Source organism: Augochlora pura, chromosome 9 (assembly GCF_028453695.1).
Source record: "Augochlora pura isolate Apur16 chromosome 9, APUR_v2.2.1, whole genome shotgun sequence".
Taxonomy (NCBI): domain Eukaryota; kingdom Metazoa; phylum Arthropoda; class Insecta; order Hymenoptera; family Halictidae; genus Augochlora; species Augochlora pura.
Window position 1 is genome coordinate 6,287,580 of NC_135780.1, and position 23,251 is coordinate 6,310,830.

The 23,251-nt window shown below is 33.6% G+C and overlaps 6 protein-coding genes across 8 annotated transcripts in view; 5 read left to right on the forward strand and 1 right to left on the reverse strand.

Moving 5' to 3' along the window:
• The first annotated feature begins 254 nt into the window (after nt 1-254).
• On the forward strand, nt 255-3,484 carry Ipp (inositol polyphosphate 1-phosphatase). Of its 2 annotated transcripts, none has more exons than XM_078190188.1 (5): nt 255-389; nt 874-1,111; nt 1,202-1,472; nt 1,807-1,975; nt 2,051-3,484. In XM_078190188.1, the coding sequence occupies exons 2-5, from the start codon at nt 899-901 to the stop codon at nt 2,490-2,492; spliced, it is 1,095 nt and encodes a 364-aa protein (XP_078046314.1). In that variant the 5' UTR covers nt 255-389; nt 874-898; the 3' UTR covers nt 2,493-3,484. The 2 variants fall into 2 exon arrangements, with proteins under 2 accessions (XP_078046314.1, XP_078046315.1); XM_078190189.1 differs by lacking the exon at nt 255-389 and adding an exon at nt 439-688.
• LOC144474842 (RYamide receptor) overlaps nt 3,404-23,251 on the reverse strand; it is a 61,176-nt gene continuing 41,328 nt past the window's right edge. The window contains exons 7-11 of the mRNA XM_078190185.1: nt 6,866-6,934; nt 6,401-6,647; nt 3,914-4,235; nt 3,646-3,799; nt 3,404-3,542 (exon numbers count right to left, since the gene is read on the reverse strand). Of these exons, the coding sequence (XP_078046311.1) occupies nt 4,039-4,235; nt 6,401-6,647; nt 6,866-6,934 (513 nt within the window). The 3' untranslated portion in view covers nt 3,404-3,542; nt 3,646-3,799; nt 3,914-4,038. The remainder of the gene's footprint in view (nt 3,543-3,645; nt 3,800-3,913; nt 4,236-6,400; nt 6,648-6,865; nt 6,935-23,251) is intronic.
• LOC144474852 (pancreatic triacylglycerol lipase-like) lies at nt 9,279-11,953 on the forward strand. Its single transcript, XM_078190199.1, has 7 exons — nt 9,279-9,375; nt 9,854-9,899; nt 10,014-10,153; nt 10,403-10,645; nt 10,865-11,062; nt 11,321-11,480; nt 11,792-11,953. The coding sequence occupies exons 1-7, from the start codon at nt 9,306-9,308 to the stop codon at nt 11,862-11,864; spliced, it is 930 nt and encodes a 309-aa protein (XP_078046325.1). The 5' UTR covers nt 9,279-9,305; the 3' UTR covers nt 11,865-11,953.
• LOC144474853 (pancreatic lipase-related protein 2-like) lies at nt 13,939-16,168 on the forward strand. Its single transcript, XM_078190200.1, has 6 exons — nt 13,939-14,018; nt 14,463-14,660; nt 14,894-15,139; nt 15,410-15,604; nt 15,756-15,915; nt 16,001-16,168. Exons 1-6 carry the CDS (start codon nt 13,964-13,966, stop codon nt 16,071-16,073), a joined length of 927 nt encoding a protein of 308 aa, XP_078046326.1. The 5' UTR covers nt 13,939-13,963; the 3' UTR covers nt 16,074-16,168.
• On the forward strand, nt 17,054-19,230 carry LOC144474850 (pancreatic triacylglycerol lipase-like). Its single transcript, XM_078190197.1, has 7 exons — nt 17,054-17,190; nt 17,368-17,419; nt 17,497-17,636; nt 17,757-18,002; nt 18,117-18,314; nt 18,445-18,604; nt 19,006-19,230. Exons 1-7 carry the CDS (start codon nt 17,136-17,138, stop codon nt 19,088-19,090), a joined length of 936 nt encoding a protein of 311 aa, XP_078046323.1. The 5' UTR covers nt 17,054-17,135; the 3' UTR covers nt 19,091-19,230.
• Nucleotides 19,472-21,601, forward strand: LOC144474849 (pancreatic triacylglycerol lipase-like). 2 transcript variants are annotated; one of them, XM_078190195.1, is made up of 7 exons: nt 19,472-19,611; nt 19,735-19,786; nt 19,874-20,013; nt 20,411-20,656; nt 20,771-20,968; nt 21,162-21,321; nt 21,394-21,601. In XM_078190195.1, exons 1-7 carry the CDS (start codon nt 19,539-19,541, stop codon nt 21,461-21,463), a joined length of 939 nt encoding a protein of 312 aa, XP_078046321.1. In that variant the 5' UTR covers nt 19,472-19,538; the 3' UTR covers nt 21,464-21,601. The 2 variants fall into 2 exon arrangements, with proteins under 2 accessions (XP_078046321.1, XP_078046322.1); XM_078190196.1 differs by having other exon boundaries at nt 19,472-19,593.

Here is a 23,251-nt window from a genome sequence, read left to right on the forward strand (position 1 = left end):
ACCGGCACGGTATTTTTCTGGACTACAGTCAATTTGTGATGACTTTAATATTATTGTAAATTTATATGTACGAAATAAATATTAAACAGTTTTATTTACATATATGTACTTATTTCTGAAACTATATAAATTGACTGTAATAATAACAGAATCCACATCAGGTTATGTTAGCCTTTCGAAATGAACTGGTTAAATGCACGAGTTAAGTAATAGGTCTGTTTAAATAAATTCTATGAAATGTTTAATGAAATAAAGTGGCATCTATTGAAATTATAAATCTGTTACTCAAAGATTTCTAACTTTTAATATAGTTTTATGTAAATGTTAACGTGATTACTATTTTATAATGTGCATTCGATAAATTCGAGCCGTCGTAATTTAACCAAAAGGTATTGCAAGAATATTAATCTAAAATATTTAAAAATGTAAAAATAATCGCATCGAGAATTTATAAGAATAATAAAAAGATCATCGAAATGAAAGGAAGAACTATTTTTACGATTAATAGTTCCGTGAATCTTTTCAGTGTATTCTAATTCTAATTCTGTTATTAAATTTAATCAGACGCGCATGGATGCGCTATCCGCTTACGTCAATCGCTAATTATAATGTTCGAGCAATTCTTTTAATATTTCAGTTTTTTTTTTCATTTTGTAAATATTTGCGTCGATCGTTGCAGTTTATATCGGTGAGATTACGTTCCGCTAATGTTTTAATATTTCACGAGTGATTTTATCCGGATTCCCGCCAAAACAAAATTGTTAATAACTATAAAATAGTACGAAAACACATTCAATTTCGAATACAGTCGTTCGAACGTTTAGAATTGTATCCGGTAGTTGTTTAATGTCTCATTAATGTTATAATTCTTAGAATTTTAAATATAACAATCATAAAAATGAAACACGGCAGTCGATTGCTATCTATTCTCCTGAAAGTTTCTGAAAAAGCTGCAAACATTGCAAGGGCATGCAGGCAGAATGATGCCCTTTTTAAACTACTCGTGCAAGAGAAATCAGAAGAGGAGAAGAATCCGCGTTTCTTTCAAGATTTTAAAACGTTAGCGGATGTTCTGATACAAGAGACAATTAAGCATGACATTGAAAAAGAGGTAAGTTGAAATTCTTTATTAAATATTCCTAAGTAAATAATCTAATTTTCAACTAATAGTAATATAATAATTATGTCTTTATATGATTAGTTTCCAGAATTGTCCAAAGAAGTTCATGGAGAAGAAAATAATATATTTAGCAATGCTATAGGCGAAACCATAATTATTAAAGTTTGTTCTACTATTGAAGACACAACCGAGTTGTTGGCGAAAGTGATGGATAGCGATATTACAACTGCAGAATTACTAGCCAAAGAAGTTCATAAGGATATTGAGTTCTTAGACGTTCCAACGGTTGCTGAGCTACCTTTGGATTTAGATATTAATGTTGACGACCTTGGTATATGGATTGATCCAATTGGTAAGAAATGGTAATATTAAGAGCTATTATGGTAGTATTCCAAAATGAATAGATATTACTTGTGTCTAATACAATTTTAATACAGTATTATAAATATCGAAATTCTAACACTATTCAGTACATGGAAAATTCATGGTAAATATATTTATCTGTTTATGAGGTAGTTTGGACCAAATATTAAAACTTTTCTATTTTACAAAATTAATTTTCTTCTCAAATGAAATCATTGCATCTTGTCTGTACATGTAGTGGAATTAGATTACTTGTCAAATGTTGTATTTGTTTTGTAGTTTAATAAAGCTTGCCTGAGGAGCAATTCGTGGAAATTTTGTAGATTCGACTGCGGATTATATACACGGAGGGGAAAAGGTGGACGACGCGACTGGCATACATTTGAGCGGCTTGCGTTGCGTTACTGTGTTGATCGGAGCATATTCTAAAAGTATAGGCATACCAGTCTTGGGTGTAGTGAATCAACCTTTTTACACGAACATGGACACATGGTAACTGGTTTTCCTAATTGCATTGATAATATATGTATAATGATTGATCAGTATATTTCATAATATATTTAATAGGTGGAAGGGAAACTGTTATTGGGGATATGTTCAGAATGATGTTGGAAAATGTTCTATAACAAAAGAACTCACCCACAAGAAGGTAGTTGTTCTTAGCAAAGTGGAGGATGCTACCATAAAAGATGAACTATTAAACGCTGGCTTCACGTTAGTGGAAGCAGCAGGAGCTGGTTATAAAGTTTTATGCGTTGCACTCGGGCAAGCCGATGTTTATATTTTATCTAAAAAGTCCACATACAAATGGGATACTTGCGGCCCACAGGCTCTGCTACGTTCCTTAAACGGAGGTATTATTGAATTTCAAAGTTTCATCAACAATGATACAAATTATTCGGACGTAAAATATATATCCACGAACAACAATTTTTCCAATGATAATGGCTTGATAGCATATCGAGATCCCGAAATTTTGCAAACATTGAAATCTATTTTATACAAGTGATTTTAAGTCGTTTTACTTATATCCTCGTGTATTACGACAATATCTGTTAGTAGAAATTCAAAGCTTCTAAAAAGAGTTTTATTGATGTTGCACTTGTTGCTGAAAAATAGAGTTTAACGTTTATTCAATATAATAGATTTATTGTTCGGAGCAGAAAGATTAAATGAAATAATCTTTTTGGATGTTGAATGTTTTAATTAAATGTATTACAAATTTTATGAAATTGACGGTGCAAAGAGATGTTCTTAATCGCATTTAATAATAATACATTCTATTTAACAACTTCTACAAAGTACAATATACCAACAGTATGGAAATCATTCCATTATAAATGATATAGTGACAGATTTTATTTTCTGTTGTATTTAGTTTCAAGATAAACAACTGTATTGCTTTTAAAACGTAAAGTACATTACGCGCAGACGATAAAACATGAGAATAATCATAACGTGATATCAGATTAGTCCAACTACAGGACTGTAGAATGTTCATAGAAGTTTATATTTTTATTTATATTTTACATATTGAATATATATTTTTTTGTGATAAAGCAGATACTTGTAAAGTATTTTTGAAGCCAAAGCTTGTATTTCATATAATAATCGTTTTAGAAGATTATTGTATAAAAAAAGTATCAATAGTACTTAAAATAATTGTACGAAGTACTTTATCGAATGTGTCAACTACAGAATAATCTTCATTTACAATCATTTATAATTAATAAAACGTGTTAACAATTTTGGCTGTTATATTTTCATTTTTTGCCCAACATTTTATTTAATGTAGTCTGTGACTGAAATGCTATAAAACGAGAGAAGAAAGGGAAATAAATGCCATTTAATTCCAAATTTAATTAGTCTTCAACGTTTGTATTATTAATGTTTTATTAGACGTTTTCAACAATGAACATTGTATACAAATCAACTTTACTTCGCGATTATATTATGTATATCTTCTTCAAGTAATAAACCATTTCTGCTTTTTCCGTGCGAGCTGGTGTAAACCTTTTTATCCCCGCCATTTTAAGATGCGTCCAACTCCGCACAGTTGCTTTAGAAAGAAAACGAGAAATAATTGAGAGAGATAGAACGAATCCAACGGCTTCCATGTGTGAATGACCACATGGACAAGGAACCAAGCTGTTTCATCTTACCGTGCTTGCGATTTCGCTTCGATCGTGCGTCCGTCTTTCTGGCGTTTCATCTGAAACAATCGGCGCGATATTCGACTTGTACTCTTATTGCCTCGTAGGTGTCTCGATCACGAAGTCCAGCTTATTTTCGAACGACTCGAAACGGCGATCATTTCTACAATTATTAAAATTAATTGTGTAACGATTCGTAGTTAAATAGTTTCGTTGTTCGAGGATATTGAATTACAATTTTCTAACGTTTCGTTTCGTCTTTGCATTTTTAACTTACAAATGTTTCTGTCACAATTTGGTATGGATTGTACTCGCTGATTTATTTTACAATCGGATATCTATATTTACGCTTATTGTAAACTCTTAGCATTTAATTGTGCTTATTTTAATTGTACAAATTTATTATAGTTGCTCCTCCAAATGAGAGTCAAGACGTCGTGGTACATTTTGAGCGATGTGTCGTAGCCGAAACGACTCGTTCCGGAACGTGGTACTTTTAGCGGTCGCGTTGTGGCTCCCGTTGGTTTGTCGACGAACGCTAATATACGCTGTGCACGTCGTCATTCGTCGCAGAACGGAGTCACCCGAACCATTGATACCTAAAGTATTAAAAAAAGAAAAACTACCTTAGACTTGCTGAACCGAGATCGATTATCTAGCTTTTTTACGAACTATAAAAATCTTAAAATTGATACTAGTTATTAAACTGTGGATCTTCAGGTGGAATTATCATTTTCCTCGCTATTTTCGAGAAATAGAGATCAAGTGAAAAGTTCTCTTTCCAATAATTCTTATAAATGTATTATTATAGGTATTTAGTAGCGTACCAATTATCCGGCGTGCATAATCAAATATATGTATGATAATAGAATCACATTTCTATTTTCATTTGTATTAATATTCCGACTAAAGTTTGTAATTGATTGAATAAATATTTCAAGGATTTATAAATTTAAAAAAAATATAGAAACAGCGCCACTATTTGTGGTGGCAAAACGCTGAAACTGTTGGTCAACATGCACAGTTGGTAATTATGAGGTCTAGGTATGCACAGATGGCGCCACTATTTAAAACCCAGTTTGTGGTGGCTGTAGATAATTAACGTTTCCGATCTTATTGACATTTCTTAATATTAATTACATTCATGAATTATTCTAATGACGATTTTACCCTTTTTTAAATATTAATTCAATTATTATTGTTTCCTACCAACGAGTAATTCGATCGATAATAAATTCTAAAGAGAATGCATATATACCAAACAGGAATAATTTATTTATTAATTCGATAATTTCATATCAAATTCTTAATTAAATTATAAGTGTTGCGTGGGAATATATAAATCATATTGTATGTTTATATAAAAACCTCCACAGGTTTAGCACAGCCGCGTCATCTGTGATAAAACAACGAATCTTCGTAATTACCATCCGTGGTTAATTTTGGCGAACAGTTTGAGCGTTTTGCCGCCGCATGAAGTGGCGCTATTTTTACATTTTCAGAAGCAGATAATTCTTGCCGATTTTTGCACTGTCTCTTATGGCGATAGCGGCACGAATCATTTGCTTTCTACGTTTGCGGTAATAAATAACATTTTTTTAACAACCGTTTTAACAAACCGTACCGAATAATCGGAACTCTACTTCACTGTTATTCTAAAATTCCTTTAATAATCAGCACTTCAATTATAACTTATTTTTATTTGTTCGTAAATGCAAAAAATCCGCAGTCTATTGATAGATTGTAATATCCATACGATAGCTAATAAGTTAAATGTAAAAGGTTTTTTCGTAACACACATATAGATCTGTTTGAAGAAATAAATAATTATAAAAATTCTTCTGACGATTCTGATCGAACTGTCTTGTTTTAAATTTGACTATTAATTGTTACCAGGCGCAATTTACGTATGCGGGATCCTAGGAGGAGAATCGAAACATTCCCGACTCCGCAATCTCTAGTTTTCTGGCGTTTTCTAGTCTTTTCCTAGTCTCTTAGCGCTTCTTAACATTTTAGCCGATCAGCGTGGGGGAGAGTGATCCACATAACATGCAAAACAGTGCCAAATAAATTGGCGAATCAGTACATTCACAGTAAAAATTTGTCTAAGTATACATGTTTTAATTTTCTTAAACAAGGAGACGTTCTTAATATCGCTTTAAGTAACGAATCAAAAAATGCTTCATTCGACTTGACGAATATGTTAATTTATGTTGAGTCAACGTTTTGAGTAGATTTTCTACCTCCGATCACTTTGTCAGTTGTTACCACACTGCAAACTTGCATGATTATTATTTTCGAAAGATGGAACTTGATTTTAAATCTTTTAAATCTTTCATTTTCCATTGAGGTATCATTAATTCATTGTTTTAGGTACTGTATTATTTCTATCGTAAAAATTGCTCCAAAAATACAAATTAATATTTTTTATATATTTCTAAAAGAAATCTGCGACAATTAAATTTCAGATTTTCATATAAAATCATTATTAATTTTCGATAAATGCATTAAACTCGCAGTCTCGTAACAACAATGTATCTCTTTCATACACGATTTCGTATTCAGAATAAGTTCACATTTTTTATTTATTTTATCGTAAAAAAATCACTCTTTTCGGCGTTTATTGCTAAATTGTCGATACTTCGTATATATACACGGCGAGGCACAAATTACTCTCCACGATTGTTCGAGTCCCTTCCGACGGCCTGACAAAATTCAGGCACTGTGCAACATTATTACAAATAATTAACCGGTGTTTAATTACCATTTAACGGGATTCTAACTGGACTGGCATTGTTGTTATCGTTACGTTGGATCTCACGATCGATTATACGATGCACGCAAGGCAGTCGATTAATCGCAGTCATGAAGCCGCTTCGAAATGTTGCGTTCATCCAACAATAAATTACCGGATTGTAACAGGAGTGGGACATTGCTAGCCAGTGGACGACCATCCATAAAAAAGGCAGCCCGGTCCATTCGCTCACCGACAAGTTGTTGTCCATTAGTACCTTAAAGCATCATTTTAAATAAGTTAGATAAGGTTTATTAATATTGAATAATATCCAGAAGCTGAATTTTTCAATAGTGACGTGTAGAATACGATTTTTCGCAATTAATGATTATAAACATACTTTAATAATCGATGGCAATTTAATTAAAATGCGTCGGGTAAATTCTCTAAAATTGATTTCTTTAATAAAGAGATTTATTTAAATAAATTACTTACGGTCAATATATTAAATGGCAGCCAACAAACGGAGAATACTGTCACAACAGTCATCATCATTTTCACCATCTGAAGCATGGCGAAGAAAAGGAATAATTTAAAAAGGAGTAATATTTGTATCGATAATAAGCCTTTGAAATTTTATACCATGAAATCAGCATTTTCATAAATAAATATATATAAATGTCATAAATAATACTTTCTAATGTTTCAAATTCAAGGATATTTAATCATTTATTAACTATGTTAATATAATTAGTTATATAATTTATATAACCTATAATTCAATCAAAGATATTTAAAGAACAATTAACGACGAATAGAAACACTGTTTCTCCAAGTTTTAAAATAATTCCGGATCTGTTTAGCCTACCACCCTGTTTCATAGAATTGTTTTACAGAAAGGTCGACAATTTTCTGAAAATCTGAGATTTAGTGTTCGAACATTTTTCGCCGTGCAATTCACGTCGGCAATTATTTTCGGCCGACACGAGCATGTGCGCTGATACCGTTAATATCCCGCGGTCTGTTTCGGCGGTAGCTTATTTTACTGCGCGGCTATTGCGAATATATACATATATTTATTATGATACGTTATTGATTACGATATTTTTTTCGCCATACGCAAACTTGTATTATTCGTTCGCGTTTTCGATAACACGTTCGACTGCTTTTTACAACATAGAGCGAGGCCATTGTTGCCCGCGAATGAATGTTTAACAAAATGATCGAACAATAGAGGCTGGAAGCAACATCACATTTCCTGGTGATAACACGAGTAATATAAATAATATAAGTATTAATTTTTTAGCGTTGCGGTTTAGTTTAAAATTATACCTTTCTTAAGCTTCGTCTGAATTCTTCTAAAGTTAATCACTTTTCAACGTATGAACCCGTTATCTGCCAGATACGGTTCGCTCGGTTTCTCTTTCAGCATCCCAGTTTTCTTAACTTCAAGTTCCTGGTACATTCTAGAGTTTTGCCCCTTCTTCTAGAGTTATAATTTAATTTATAAATTTAAATTAAAAACTTAAGTTATAAAATTAAATTATAAAATCAAATCATAAAATCAAATCATAAAGTCAAATCATAAAATCAAATCAGAAACTTAAAATTAAATTAGAGTGTTGTCTTCTTATAACAATACAGCTACTTGGAGTCACTCATAGCGCGGCACGGAAGAAACTTATGGGACAACCTAATATTTTCTATTTGTTTTTACATACGTTGGCGTTCAATGTATTTTCCATCATTTCTATAAATTCGCGTTTGGCATGCTGTAGACGATTTGCAATTCATTCATCGTGTTTGATCGAAGTCGTTAAAGTATGGCCTTGATCTGTGAGGTCGCAATTTCGGGCACCTAATCCGACCAAGTCATTTGCAAACAGTCCTTTCTTCTCCATAAACATAACTCGTTCCCCATTTATCGTTTCTCTCACGATTTCGTGTTCTTAATCAAATAAAAACATCGAAACAACTGATTTAACTTTCGAAATTCGATTTTTCCAAGTTTTGTTGAACCTCAAAGACCAAATCAAGTAACTTTTCAGATGTCACGTTTTAACATAGTTCCAAGAAAAATGCCTTCAAAGTATAGTATATCGATAATGATATAAGGTCCTCGTGTCTTTCGAACAACCACAACAACCATAATTTCCAAAATGTGCTGCACCAATCGCACGTCAGTTTCAAGAAACTTACGAGATGAAATTTTATTTAATTACTATTTAAGTATTATTATAGTACTAATACGGTATTATTATTATTATTATTACAGTACTATTACAGTATCACCATTAATTACTATTACCAGCACTATTTTTATACTAGAACGATGTAATAAGGCATAAAGGTGGACGAAATACTAAATACTAGAAAATTAATATAAAATAAGTTCCACCATTAGATCCAAAGCCTTGTTTCCTGAAGGTAATAAATAGCTCGCACGTGTTGGGCCGCAATCGTTCCAGGAACACAATGTACAATTGATAAGACTGTTCCATTGTTAACGATACCAATCTCATTACCATTACAATCTCCTTGAATCCGGGCGAACTGCAACGTTTCTATTAAAACGGTTCCGAATTATTCGTCATTGAAAATCCGTTGCAAAAACCTATTAAAAAACCTATTACAAAATCGTATAAAATACCGCGTAAATCGTATCCTATCCCTGCCTGACCCCCTCTCCCCCCCCCCCCCTTCCCCCACGGTTTATTTGGAAATCAGCATTTTTCTGTATCGTTAATGCAATGCCACGCGGCGCGGCGTTTTTTTAAATGGATGCAAATGTACGGTTCCCCACCTGTGATAGATAGCATTCATTTTAAAGAACATACCGCATAAATTATTCAATGGGTTTATATAGCCGCCGCCGCGGTGGAATAAAGACGTCAGACGGCGCGCGGAGATTGTGCGAGAGCCTGATTTGATCTCGATGAGCAACGATATGGGAAACTTTCGCGTGTTCACCTTTCTAGCGGTGATCGGTGTTGCGCTGACAACAAGTAAGTAGTCCACGATCTTTCGTTAACGTTTCAAGGGCGCGATGCAACTGTTCGTGTATTAACGCGTTTCGCGAGCTAAGTTACTCACAATTAAATAATTAAATAATTAAGTAATTGAATGTCGGTTCTTTGTATGAAATAAAGGTGTTTTCTACGTCGATTGTGGAAAATTGAGAAACGAAATAGAAAAGCGAACAAGAAAATTCTTTTAGATATTTTCAATCGTCTCGTTATTTCAAATTCCACGCATTCGATTTCATTGCGAAAGCGTAACACTGGTATGCGGTCTATTTTTCACGCAATTACTTGGATCGGTGAGAGAAGCGAAAGCCATTAAATGTGTTGTTGCCGGAACATTTTTCCGTGAAAAAGTGTGCTGAAATTATCTTTAACGAAGCGAATCGTTTGCGCGGAAGTTATAGTTCATATATACACGTGTCTTACGATAAGATTAAATTTAGATCAACATTGTTTGCAGGTGGAGCAGACAACCTACTGAACTCGATCTTCTTCCGATTCTACAAGTAACTAACTACAAATCGTTTATAATCTTCCCGAACGAATATTTAACACTTTCATGAATCTAGTTCTAATAATGATGGTTTATTTATTTTACCTAACATAGAGGCATTTTTTAGAAATGACACGCACAAAGATATCAACGTCAGGAATATCACGCTCCTGAACAATGAATTGAATTCGGAGAAATGGACAATGTTTTACATTCACGGATTCTCCGAGAGCGTGGAGAGCGAAAGTGTGAAAACAGTAACGAACGGTGAGTCACGAATTTTGTTTCTCATTTAAAGGTCTCATTTTTAAGTTTTAAGATTGTTGTTTTAATATGTTAAAAGTATTAACTAAATTAATATAATATACAATATAATACTAAGTCCCTCTAATATTCATAGAAAAATTCAAGTTAATTTAAACTAGTTTTGAAAAAGTTATACCATGGTAAAAGTGTTAACTAAATTTTGCTCCTTGCTTTACCGATAATATGATATTAATTTTATTTTTGTTACAGCGTATTTAACATCGACAGATATTAACGTGGTCGCGATCGATTATAGACAAATCGCAGCGGAGAATTATCTCGTCGCTGTAGGATTCGTGGGCGCGGTTGCGCAGGTCATAGGCGGCGCTTTGAGTAAATTAGAGGGGAATGGTTTGAATAAGAATAAAATTCATATAGTTGGGCATTCTTTGGGCGGCCAAGTGACTGGACAAGTAGGGGTGGTCGTCAATTTCACGGTCCCCAGGATGACAGGTGAATCATTCCACATTCTCGCAATTCTATATTATTTTTAAAAATTTCCATTTATTAAGAATATTATTCTATTAATTATTCTATTATGTATTCATTAAGAATATTATTTAGAATATTATTCTACTAATTATTCGATTATATATTTATTAAGAATATTATTTAGAATACTATTGAATATTATTATTGAATAAACAATTTTAACGAATTGTTCTTTTACAGGCTTAGATCCAGCAGGCCCCCTTTTCTATACCGGAGGACGATATCTTAGGGCCAGCGACGCCATGTTCGTCGACATTATACACACCGACAAACTGTTCTATGGTCAACCATATAATACCGGCAACGTAGACTTTCTTCCGAATTTTGGACACAGGCTACAGCCTGGCTGTTCTCCGAAAATTCTTTTAACGCCTGACGGTACGTTGCTTTAACGAATAATTGTTTTGCTACCAATAGTGGCACAGAAATATACAGGGTGTCCCAAAAATGTTTAACAAACTTTAACTTTAACATTTATCTGAAATGTTTAACGTTCTTTAGGTTATTTGCAATAACTTTTTCCTTTACAACAATTTTCTACGGTGCTTTGTTAACGAGTTAATAAAGAAATACTGTGACCAATGAGAGGCGAGTACCGCTGACGCGAGGCGGCTAAGCCAATGAAACATTTTACAGATTACTGCAGCCACCATAGGTCATGGAGGTTTTACGCGGAGTCGGTGAAAAACCCGAAAGGATTTTTGGGCGTCGAGTGTAATGACGACTGGGCGTTCCTAAAAGGTTTATGCAACAACACGAACGTGGTTCCTATGGGATTTGCCACGCCTATGGACGCGTTAGTATCATTTTATTCGTTTCAATTAAAATAATTTCTCCACAGAATGGATGCTAAGCTTTATAACACTAAGATTTCTTACCGAAGTATGTTTGTTCTGTTTGTTACATTAGAATTGAATATATAAGTACTATTAAAAATTTATTTGTTAAATTTAAGATGAAATCTGTTTTTACATTGGGAAAGAAAAATTTAATTATTTAATATATAAGTGTCTTCTTGTTTTCGAACACTGTCATAATTCTAAATTCTTTTTATTTCCGTTGTTGAAGTTTACTTCGCAAAATTGTCTATCTTACTTTTATTTTTAGCAAGGGCACTTACTACCTCACCACACACAGCAGTAGCCCGTTCGCCAAAGGACTGCAGGGAACAAAGGTGTAACTATCGCCTCGAAGAAGCTCTTAATTCTCTTTGGAATATATCTGTATAAATTTACGATCTATAGTTTAATGAATAAAGTAAATAATGAAACGTTTAACATATTGAAACTCGTGTTGAATTATTCGCAATAGACTGACATCCTTATTTCCTTATTCCAATGTTCATAGAATAATAAGTCGACTTTTAAAAATGAATAAGTTAATGAAAATTTTAATAAGATATTGATATCTTCTTTTCGTATTTATGATCATGTGCCCTGGCCTTTTCTTCTTTATTTTTGCTTCACATATTATCATTTTCCATTATCATTTCCTCTTTTATCGACTCCTCTCTCTCTCTATCTTACCGACGGGTATATCCTCCTCTTTTCGATCCTTACCGGTCACAAACTTCTCTAAATCTTTAGATTTAAGGTGAACTTTAAAAAGGAAAATGATATCACTGAATTACTTTAACAACCGTTGTACGAAAAGTTGAATTTTTTTAGAAATATATGTAATCTTTTTTATGCATTATTATAGTCGATGTAATGTGAAAACAAATCGAATCGAATTGTTAGTTTATTAAGAAGTGTTAAAAGAAGAAATAAATTTTTATTTAATAATTGTACATGTATGGACTGAAATAGAAATAATAAAAATATTTCAATAATGTGAAAATTGTCTTTTAATTTTGTCAATTTCGAAATGATGGAAAACAATTCGAGAATTCTATATGATATACGTGACAAATGATGCGATGGTAATCTTGATGAAGTCTACCTTTTTAACAAACATTTTAAGATAAACAATATTTTTAATTCGATGTAATATTAGTTTTAATTATGAGTAACGCCTTCAACGAATAGCATCGTCTGACTAAACGCATTTTCTATAACGAAGGTTTGCACAATATTTTTTTGAATTTTAACGAAACTATAACTTATAAAGATAAGTGATAATGCAACACAGATATGTAACCGAAGGAGAAACAGTTATCTAGTTGCAGCCTTCCGGTTATGAAAAAGAACACTGACGTATTTTAGTTATAACCGCTTTGATAATAGTATTTTTAATAATTTTTGTAACAGTATCATTAATAATTTTGCATAAAATTGGACCAACAACTTGAATTTTTCTTGAGATTTTTAGGTTAGGATTTCTAGGTATGTTTAGGTTATCCTAATTATATTATATAATATAATTAGAATAATTTACGTGAATTATTCTCGCCTCGGGAACATTTATTATTGTGTTCAATGTATTTGATTTTTAAGCATTTATTTTCTTTAATAAATGAATGTATACGAAATAGAATGAAAAAATTATGATAATATTGCATTAATATTGTTCAATTCTATGGGCTTGTTTAGAACAATTATCCCGGTTATTACATGCAACAATTATTAGGCCAGCATATTCTCCTATGTTACCGAAAGCTGCATCTTCGTTTCCAAATTGTATCTGCAACTAATTAATTAATTATTTACTATGGAATTTGCTACGCTAACTGATCGCGTTTGACATCATTTCAATCCCTTTTAATTATAGTTAATTATGCATACAATGGCCCGATGGCTTTGCAACACCGAAGTCTACAAACGAATTGCGTTTTTTTCTTTTTATCGCATTAGTATTAAATTTACAATTATCATTCAAAAATTTATTTATTAAATACAACTCGGAACCCTTTTTTACGTTGGCAAGGGTCTTCGAATTTGGATCTGCGTTTATTTTGAATAACCGTGTTGGAAATTCCGTCAAACTATAGTTTAGGTGATTTTACGCAGGAAAGCTATCGAGAATAAAATTAAAGAAAAGTCAGTTTTAAATTGTTATAATTGAAACAGTTATTTACACTTTCCCCAATCTTATCTTGTAATTAGCATCGAAAGCCATTCAGAGAATTTAGCGGACAGTTCGCAATGATATTCACTTAACATAACCGCGCGTGTTATTATGTTGCTAAGTAGATGTAAATATCTAATTCGTGTGGGCCAGATAGCGCCGCGACATAGATCACATACCGCATAAATTATGGAATGAGTTTATAAAATACCTTTAAAGAGGGAGCACAGGTGGTAAGACTCGTGCGAGAAAACGCGAGCCGAATTTACCAATATGAAGAGCTTTTGTTTATTTCTTGTTCTAGGAGTGGTCGGTCTTTCGCTTGGACGTGAGTTACCAAAAAATTCTAACTATTATCTATTGGTGTAATATATAAATAAAATATATTATTTATATAATGTTTAAGCTGTCACTTATTTATATAATGTTTCGAGGCTCCGTTTTAATATACTGTATATAACATAAAAATGCGATGCTGGCTTTTTTGGAAATAATGCAATCAAATCTGAAACGCGCGCTTTGCCCTTCCATCTTCAAACTGTAATAAAAAAATAAAAAAGGTGGCAAGTATAGCTAGACTTGTATATTTACAGGACAATATTGTAAATGTCGATGGTTTCAAATGTTAAATGTAAATGTTAATAAATGTCCTTAATGTACCGTTCCGTACAATCAAATCGTTAAAGTAAATCGTTACGATACTATAATATATTATAATAATACGAAATTATACATTTACTATATAATTATGTAATTATTCATTTTGTCGTAGGTGTTGCCGACAGATCAGCGGACACGGAATCCATCTTCTTCCGTTGGCACAAATCTAAAAACTTGACGTCCAACGATATTAACATTAATCACGTGGCCGATCTGTATCCTCATTTGAATGTGAACGTGGAGACAGTGTTTCATATTCATGGCTACGGAGAGAACGTTGACAGTGAAAGTGTTAAAGTAATAGTAGAAGGTAAGAGTCACTAATTAGATGCGACATTAAAGTTGTCACGAGCTTTTCAGAGCTTTTGTTTATCGATCATTGAAACCGTAAAGATACTTCAATAGAACATTACTCAATTGTATATTACTGTCATTTTTATAATGTAACACGCCCCAGTTAATTATAATGCTAAATAACTATAATATATTATATATTATTTTTTAATGCGACTATTTTAATTTCATCGGTAATATTTGTTGCAGCTTATCTCAAGCATACGAAGAAGAACATAATCGCGATCGACTACAGACAAATCTCGAACAACATAAATTATATCGCCGATGTCACCCGCGTTAACGCTATCGGTAGTGCTCTAGCCAATGCTTTTAATATACTGGTAGAGAAGGGGTTGAATCCCAAGAAAATTCACATAATCGGACACTCTTTGGGCAGCCAAATAGCTGCGAACATAGCGACCCATTTGAAATTCCGTATTACCAGAATAACAGGTATGTTACGATGAATTGATATATTATGATGAATTGTATAGTATGATGAATTGATATATTGTGATGAATTGATATATTGTGATGAATCGATATATTACGATGAACTGATATATTATGATGAATTGATATATTGTGATGAATTGGTATATCAAATACTACGATAAAAATGCTTTTGGCTAAAAAATAAATTGACTAAAAGACAGTGCTAAAATCACTTCTTTTTAAAGATTAGGTGCTTCTCCTTGAATGTGTTGTAATCTTTTCTAACAGGTTTGGATCCCGCTGGTCCTGGCTTCTATATTGAAAGTCACTTAAAGTCTGGAGATGCTAAATTTGTCGACATTATACATACAGACAAATTGTTTTACGGTAGTGCGTATAACAGCGGCGACGTAGATTTCCTTCCGAATTATGGTCATAGACTACAGCCTGGATGCCTTCCTGACATTCCTTTAACGCCTGGAGGTACGTTGCTCTTACGAACAATTGTTTTTATCGCAACAATGGCACACAATATGGCAAAAATATATGTATGATATTTACAATGTTCCTTGTAAGTTCATTCTGAATATTTGTGATGGCACAGCCTATTATTTTTTCATACGTATTTTCACAGACTATTGCAGCCACCATAGGGTCTGCTGGCTTTACGCGGAGTCGGTGAAGAATCCAAAGGGATTCTTGGGCGTCGAATGTGCCGGCGATTTGGAATTCTCTTTGGGCCTGTGCAACCAAACGAATGTGATTCCTATGGGAGCTGGCACACCTACGACTGCGTTAGTATAGCATTTTAATTTCTCTTAATTACAATATCATACTTATAATATTATAATATATGTATATAATTATTTTCGTTTCTAGCAAGGGCACTTATTACCTCACCACAAATCCAAGCAGCCCGTTCGCTAAAGGGCTCGAGGGAACGAAACCGTAATTATTATCTCAATGATATGTTTAATTTCCTTCAAAATAAATGTTTATACCTGTGTGATTTTTCTTTAGTGATGAATAAAACAATTATGTAAACCATTGTAGTTTTCTTTTATTCGAAACGTTATATCTATTAAATATTGTAATTTAATTTTAACGAGCTCCCTTTGCATTGTTTATTAGCGAGGCACGCGTGTGACTATAAATTAACTATTTAATATGAACGTGTCAAGGAAAAGGTACATTGGTATAAATAATGACACTGAAAAAGTTTCATTGATAAATAAAAAATGTAGAAAATTTGTGAAATTGACAAATTTGACGAAGCGTAAATTGTCGGTGAACCTAAAAGTTAGGCTTTCGCAGTTGTTGCAAAATGTAGACACGTGGTGGAGTTCTACATATATTATGTAGCAAAGTATGAATATTTTACGGAAATCGCTCGCCTTAGTGTCGCGTAACGGTGACACCCCAGATAATGTAATAAACGGTGAATGGAAATTTACAGACGTTTTACTTCATTCAGTTGAGCCGATAAAAAACGCAATGAAAAAATTATTCCACTATCTCTCACAATATTATTTGACCTTCACCTTAGCATTAAGTACTATGCCGATGGAACCTCATATTTGCCATTACTATATAGACAATACAAAGTACTATATAGACAATACAAAATACTATTAGACAATACATTGTTGAACATATTTAACAATCAATACGTTCAATAAACTCACCTTATACGAATGCAAATTTGAAGCATTCTTTTCCTTTCTTAGTTTCCATCCTATCATATTTTTCCTTAATCTTATCACCTGTTAATATCCGTCATCATTTATAAAAGTTAACGGACAGTTTTACAGTATCCTCTGTCAACAACGGCGTGTTATTATTTTCCTAAGCAGATGCAAATAACCAATTTGTACAGATCAGATAGCAACCACTCCATAAATAATAACGTACCGCATAATTATGCGATGAGTTTATATTATACCACTGACGAGGAGCACAAGTAGCAGAACTCGTGAAAGAAGGTGTGAACCTAATTTGTTCGATTGCTAGTAATATGGGATACTTTTGTGTATGTATTGTTCTAGGAGTGATCGGCCTTTCGTTCGGAAGTAAGTTTTCTAAAAATTCTAGCTATTATTTAAATGTCTGATAACTAGGTTATTTTATAATGCACGTATCAACCATATTAATTCGAAATTGTAGTTTCTTTGGTTGTTCACGAGAATGTCACAATATCAAATTTTTACGTTTTCTAGAAATATTATACCAATCTTCATTTTTCATAGATGTTGCTGACAGAGCAGTGGATACGAGTACCATCTTCTTCCGTTGTTACAAGTGCTTAACTATGCGTCAATTATGTTTAAATATTATCGTTGGTCTTCAACTTAAACAAATATTTATTATCTTTTCAGGGGTGCCTCGTATAATGACGTTAACATCAACGATATTGCTAATCTGATTCCTCAATTGAATTTAGACGAAGAGACAGTGTTCCACATTCACGGCTACACAGAGAGCGTGGAGCGTGAAAGTGTCACATTGATAGTAGAAGGTGAGTCATGGCATACAATTCTCCCTAGTTGTCCACAGTCAATAAACTATATCTTCTGCAAAACATGGCTTTATGGTTGTCTCGCGTTATTTCAATTGCATTGGTAATATTTTTTTCTAGCTTATCTCAAGTACACGAAGAAAAACATAATCGCGATCGACTACAGACAAATCGCAGACGACAGAAATTACATCGCCGACGTAGTGCACGTTCAGAACGTTGGCAGGGCTATCGCCAATGCTCTTAATACACTGGTACAGAAGGGCTTGAACCCCAAAAGTGTTCACATAATTGGACATTCCTTGGGTGGCCAAGTTGCTGCATACGTAGGTTTACATACGAAATCCCGTCTTCTCAGAATAACAGGTATATTGTGGTGAATTCGTATGCGAATTTTTTTTGTTTTTTATTAACATAAGTTGCCACTCTGTTAAGCTTGGTTGCTAAAAGTCTTGAATGTCTTAAAATATTTTTCAACAGGTTTGGACCCCGCTGGTCCTTTGTTCTACACTGGCAGATTCTTAAGGGCTGGCGATGCTGATTTTGTCCTCATTATACATACCGATGAAGGTGTATTCGGTCAATATCAACATAGTGGCAACGTGGATTTCGTCCCTAACGGAGGACACAGACTGCAACCCGGCTGCCCTATCATTCCTTCGGACAAAGACCCCGAGAGTTCGTAAAAAACTGACGAATTTATTTAGATCGATTCATTCGAAAATTCTTCAATTTCCCGACATTATTAAAAAATATTGTCGATCAATATCAACGGTTTCTTTAATCATTTTATTATTGTTCTATCTAGCAATCTGCAATCATCATAGATCCTGGAGATACTATGCAGAATCGGTTGGTAATCCTGATGGATTCGTGGCTGTCCAATGCAGCGGTGGTGGCCTATTTCAGAAGCTACAATGCAACCAGTCGGATGTCACCGTTATGGGATACGCTACACCATCTAGTGTGTCAGTACAGAGCTATTTGTTTGCAATAAAATATAACGAACAAACCCGTATTACAATTTAAGTATCTTAAACGTTGGCACGTTTACAAATACTTGAATAACGAAGTAGAAGTCATATTTATGACCAATATATCCAGCAAACATCAGAAACAGAGATTCCTCTGCCGTTTCGGTATAGAACATTGATGGCAAACTGTAAATTTTTCAAAGAACGATTCAGGAATTTTGACTTTTCGATGATTTAGTTATAAATAACAATCAAAAATGATAAAATATATCTATCATTTGTAAGAGATAGTTTATCATTTATGATTGTTAAAATAATTCTTATAAATGATGGATTTATTTTTCTGTAGCCATTATATATTTTGATTGCTCGTAACGAATGATTTTCCTTCGCAGGAGCGGCACGTACTACCTCAACACAAATTCACAATCTCCATTCGCCTTGGGAACGAAGGGAATACAGGCATTCCTGTCTCGTTAAGAGTATAAAACAGGTCGAAAGCCTTGTTTCCTTACTAGGACGACCTAGATAATAGATAGAACCTCTTGTTTGCCAGTACTGCATCGTTGAACATATCCACGATCATTACATTCAATAAACTTAAATTTTACAAATGTAAATTGAAAACATTGTTTCCATTCTTAGTTTTCACCCTATCACATTTTCCTTTAATCTTATCACCTGTTAGTATCGGCAAGCATTTATAAAAGTCGGCGGACAGTTTACAGTATCCTGTGTACATAACGGCATGTGTTATTTTGCTAAGCAGATGCAAATATCTGACTTGTACAGAATAGATAGCTAGCGCATCATAAATAACGTACCGCATAAATTATGCGATGGGTTTATATTAAACCATCGACGAGGGACGGAAGTGGCAGTACTCCTGGAGGAAGGTGCGAACCGAATTTGTTCGATTTCTACCAATATGGAGTACTTTCGTGTATGTATTGTTCTAGGACTGATTGGCCTTTCGTTTGGAAGTAAGTTTTCTAAAAATTGTAGGTATCTCTTGTGAAAGATTTTTAATATTTTTAAATAATGGGAGACACTAGGAGTGTTTTAATTTTGCAAGAGATTTTTACGTTCGTTTTCCAGAAATATTATACCAATTTTCATTTCAGATGTTGCTGACAGAGCAGTGGACACGGGGTCCATCTTTTTCCGTTGTTACAAGTACTTAACTAGAATAATTAACTATATATAAGTGCTTAAATATTATTGGTGATCTTTAACTTATATAAACATATATTATCTTTTCAGGGGTGCCTCGTATAATGACGTTAATATCAAGGATATAGCTAATCTGATTCCTCAATTGAATTTACGGGAAGAGACAGTGTTCCACATTCATGGCTACACAGAGAACATCGAGCATGAAAGTGTCAAATTGATAGTAGAAGGTGAGTCATGACAGACAATTTTTCCTAGTTGTCCATGTTACATGTGTTATTCCTACACCTACATCAAATTGACAAAATCGATCGAACGTATGTTGCGGTTCTTTTCATTAAAATTCTCGAAATCACAACATACAATAGAATACAATAAAGTATTCTAGCATTATTGTAATTTTGTATTAATTTACACAGATGCGATGGCTGCTGGCTTTTAAATTTGCTTTTTCTGCTTTAATTTTCCGATTAATTGCAAGCTGCAATATTAGGGAGAATTTATTGTAGATTTAACAATATTTAATTCTCGCAAAACTATAATTTCAATAAACTATATTTTCTGTGAAACGTGGCTTTATGGTTGTCTCGCGTTATTTCAATTGCATTGGTAATATTTTTTTTCTAGCTTATCTCAAGTACACGAAGAAGAACATAATCGCGATCGACTACAGACAAATCGCAGACGACAGAAATTACATCGCCGACGTAGTGCACGTTCATAACGTTGGCAGGGTTATCGCCAATGCTCTTAATACACTGGTACAGAAGGGCTTGAACCCCAAAAGTGTTCACATAATTGGACATTCCTTGGGTGGCCAAGTTGCTGGATACGTAGGTTTACATACGAAATTCCGTCTTCTCAGAATAACAGGTATATTGTGGTGAATTCGTATGCGAATTTTTTTTGTTTTTTATTAACATAAGTTGCCACTCTGTTAAGCTTGGTTGCTAAAAGTCTTGAATGTCTTAAAATATTTTTCAACAGGTTTGGACCCCGCTGGTCCTTTGTTCTACAGTGGCAGATACTTAAGGGCTGGCGATGCTGAATTCGTCGTCATTATACATACCGATGAAGGTTTCCTTGGTCAAGTTTATCACAGCGGCGACGTGGATTTCCTCCCTAACGGAGGACACAGACCGCAACCCGGCTGCCCTCTCAATCCTTTATCAAAAGAATCCGAGAGTTCGTAAATTTGATTGACAATACTCTTATTTTCACGTTAACAAATAGGTCGACGTTTAAGTGCATAGTACTGTACTGACAAATTTATTTAGATCGATCTATTCGAAGATTGTTTAATTCCCTGACATTATTAAAAAATAGTGTCGATGGATATTAACGGTTTCTTTAATCATTTTATTATTGTTCTTTCTAGCGAACTGCAACCACCGTAGATCCTGGCGATATTACGCAGAATCGGTCGGTAATCCTCATGGATTCATGGCTGTCGGATGCAAAAGCGGTGACCTGTTTCATAAGAAAAAATGCGACCAGTCGAATGTAATCTTTATGGGATATGCTACACCATCTAACGCGTCAGTACAAAGCTGTTTGCTTCCAATAGAATAGATTGTTTCATCGACACCTTCTAATAGTTTTCTTTGCAGGAGGGGCACGTACTACCTCAACACAAACCCACGATCACCATTCGCCCTCGGAAAGAGGGGAATCGTATAAGTCGTACCTCATGAAAAATATACCGAATTTTTAAAAATATTACTTTAGTGGAGTGAAACTAGAAGTATTCGACACGTTGGAATAATGTAAAAACGTTGTACGATAAGATAATAAATATATGCAGTGTGAGATCCTGAAGTGCCAAAATTGTATTTTCCCTTTTCGTTACAGTTTTAAATTTTCTTTACCTTAGCATTTACTTCGAATTGTTACTATTTTGTTTTATCTTATTTCGCGGTAACGATAGGTTGTCAACGCAATTTTCAAATCCTTTTTTCATTCCACCGAATACGGCTGATTATAAATAATTAAAGCGTGTTTTGTAACAATTGATGAGAATGCCGTAATGAAAGCCTATGTTCGTGAAACTAGACTTCCACGCGGTTAAGTGATATAAGGCGATATAAGTCGTACTTACATAAGTCGTACAAATAAGTTGCGTATTTTAATAACAAGTACGATTCCTTTTCGATTGACAAGTTATTTCGGGAATATTATAATGTATGTTATTGTGGAAGCGTGTCGGGGTTTTCTTAGAATAACGACACAAGTTTTTATCGGAAGAATGATCTTGCATACGCACGTAAAATCCGTAATAGCGTTCTTTAAGTAAAATCATCTATTACAAGGAGTTTACTAGCTTCTAAGAGCTTTGACTTGTTTGCTCGGTCAGTTAATGATGCACTGTAAAATCAAGACTGTTTTACAGTACCTGCTATAAAATTGCACATAGCAACTCTCACATATCGATTTTTTAACAACTATCTGAAAGCTCAAGTTAAACATTATTTAATAAAGTATTAATTTGATACAGTATTAATTTGATAAAGCATTAATTTGATAAAATATTAATTTGATAAAGTAGTAATTTAATAAAGTATTAATTTAATAAAATATTAATTTGATAAACTATTAGTTACCCTTACCAAAATTGCTTTCTTATCAAAATTTATTATATTTAGGAATTCCAACAGACTACAAAGCGTCCTTTTTGGTACCCTTTTCATGGTTGCTTTTCCATCTCTAACTATTATGGTTGGAGTCTTACGGATAATATAGTGCATCCGGTGAAAGTATCCGTCACTTTCCTTACTACCTTTTTCAAGTCCTTCATGCAATACATAAAACTTTATTGGCCTCATAAACAAGGCGATGCGAAGTTTTATATGTAATGAGGCATTGAAGAGTTATAAAAATTATATTATCGAACTTTTAAGATGTGCAATGCTTTGTTAAACATTCACGGTTGAACGTCGACGTCTTTTTCGAAGATGTAACTCACTCGGCGTGCTTGCAATTATTTACTATTTTATTGATTAATTTTCGCAACATGTTGGTAAGAATTTATTTGACGATGTCTTTAATTAAATCGCACAATTACTGGACGCGATTGAATCCACTTTATTACAGATCCTCGTATTGCCGAACATGTCACGTATTATCGATAATTTATATTGGCTCGCGCAATTAGCGAGGAAAACGATACGCAAACGAAATATCGGTGTAGTATTTTAAAGTAATGCTCCGTCGGCGCGATGCATTTAAACGAGCTTATCTTTAACAAGCCTCCAACTTGACTGATACAAGCAAACCTGTTCTCTACCACGATCGCCAATGCCTTAATCGTTCGCAAGTAGAACGCGAATGTAATGTATTATTAGAAAGGGAGGGTAACAGCCTGTTTAGACAATATACATGAATTATGTATGCATTTAATACGTGTATTTATAATTCGGCTTAAAAAGTTATCGTAAATTATTAGAAATTCACGGGTAGAATTATAATAAT